The 1258-nt window shown below is 44.7% G+C and overlaps 1 protein-coding gene across 1 annotated transcript in view; it reads right to left on the bottom strand.

Moving 5' to 3' along the window:
• Positions 1-1258, bottom strand: part of Gtf2ird2b (GTF2I repeat domain containing 2B) — a 39044-nt gene that overhangs the window by 14538 nt on the left and 23248 nt on the right. The window contains exon 5 of the mRNA XM_031391157.1: positions 129-378. Within this exon, the coding sequence (XP_031247017.1) occupies positions 129-378 (250 nt within the window). The remainder of the gene's footprint in view (positions 1-128; positions 379-1258) is intronic.

The raw sequence follows: 1258 nt of genomic DNA, 5'->3' as shown, positions 1-1258 counted from the left end.
CTTACGGATTGGGGACGCAAAGCGTACAGCCCCTAATGCGGCTTCCAGAGACAGACATGCCAAGGAGGCCACCTTCTTTATTGCCCCCCACCCCGTGTTTAAAGGGAGGAGACATTTCATTTTCTAACCTTCAGATGGTAGTTCCATTTCGATGACATCACTGCTGGTGGAAGAATGGTGGTTTCCTGAAAGGAGAATAAGCGGTCTACAGCTCAGCACCAAACACAATGTACAGAAGTCACCGGGGCTGTCAAGATGGCTCAGCAGGCAAAGGCGTTTGCAGCCAAACCTGACAACCTGAGTTTGATTCCCAGGAGCCATATTCTGGAAGGAGGGAACTGAGGACTGAAAACTGTCTTCCGGTCTCCACACCTTTCCCCACCAATATGTAAATTAAAAATGTAGTAAAACATTTTGAATAAGCCACTGAATGCAATGGAAGCATTTCTAGGACTGCGATGTGCCTCAGTAGGTAGAGAGCTTAGCTAGCTTGCAGGAAGTCCTGGGATCCACACCCCCAACACCCCAGCACTCAGGAGGTGGAGGCCGGAGGATCAAGAGTTCAATATCATCTTCTAGGACAGAGTAAGTTTGGCTAGCCTGGGCTACATAAGACCCTGTCTAATCAATCAATCAATCAATCAATATAAAAAAGAGGAGTTACAGAAGCCTGGGTGACCCAAAATCAGTTGCACCACTATAAAGTCCTTTTTGTTTTCTACCTTAAAAAGTTGTTTTTAGCAGACATGTGGCCTTTAATCCCAGTACGCAGGAGGCAGGTGCAGGCAGATCTCCATAAGTTCAAGGCCAGCCTGGTCTACAGAGTGAGTTCTAGGACAGCCAGGGCTACACAGAGTAACTCTATATAAAACAAAACAAAACAAAATTCATTTATCTATTATGTGTATGTAAATGTGTGTGGGTGCACAGTGCATAAGTGCAGGTCAGAGGTCAAACTGTAGAAGTTGGTCCTTTCCTTAGAATATGTGGGTGCTGCGGATGTTTGGGGTCAGGCACTTTACTCACTGATTCTCTTGGAAGTACTCTATCTTTGTTGTTGTTGTTATAAAAACATGTATCTTGAAATTATCTTAATTGAGAAATAGAAAGCATTTTAGGCAGAGGGAAGAAAAGAACAAAAGGCGTACTGGCAGGGCTACTTCATGATGTCACACTTCACTTTTCAGTAGTTCCCAGGACAGTGGGTGATGTGTTCAGCCACCCACTACAGTGTTAATTACAGGGATATGGATCAGTT

Source organism: Mastomys coucha, unplaced genomic scaffold, assembly GCF_008632895.1.
Source record: "Mastomys coucha isolate ucsf_1 unplaced genomic scaffold, UCSF_Mcou_1 pScaffold22, whole genome shotgun sequence".
In the NCBI taxonomy this organism is placed as follows: Eukaryota; Metazoa; Chordata; class Mammalia; order Rodentia; family Muridae; genus Mastomys; species Mastomys coucha.
Note: the sequence above shows the minus strand (reverse complement) of the source record. Positions and strands in the feature narration are given on the sequence as shown.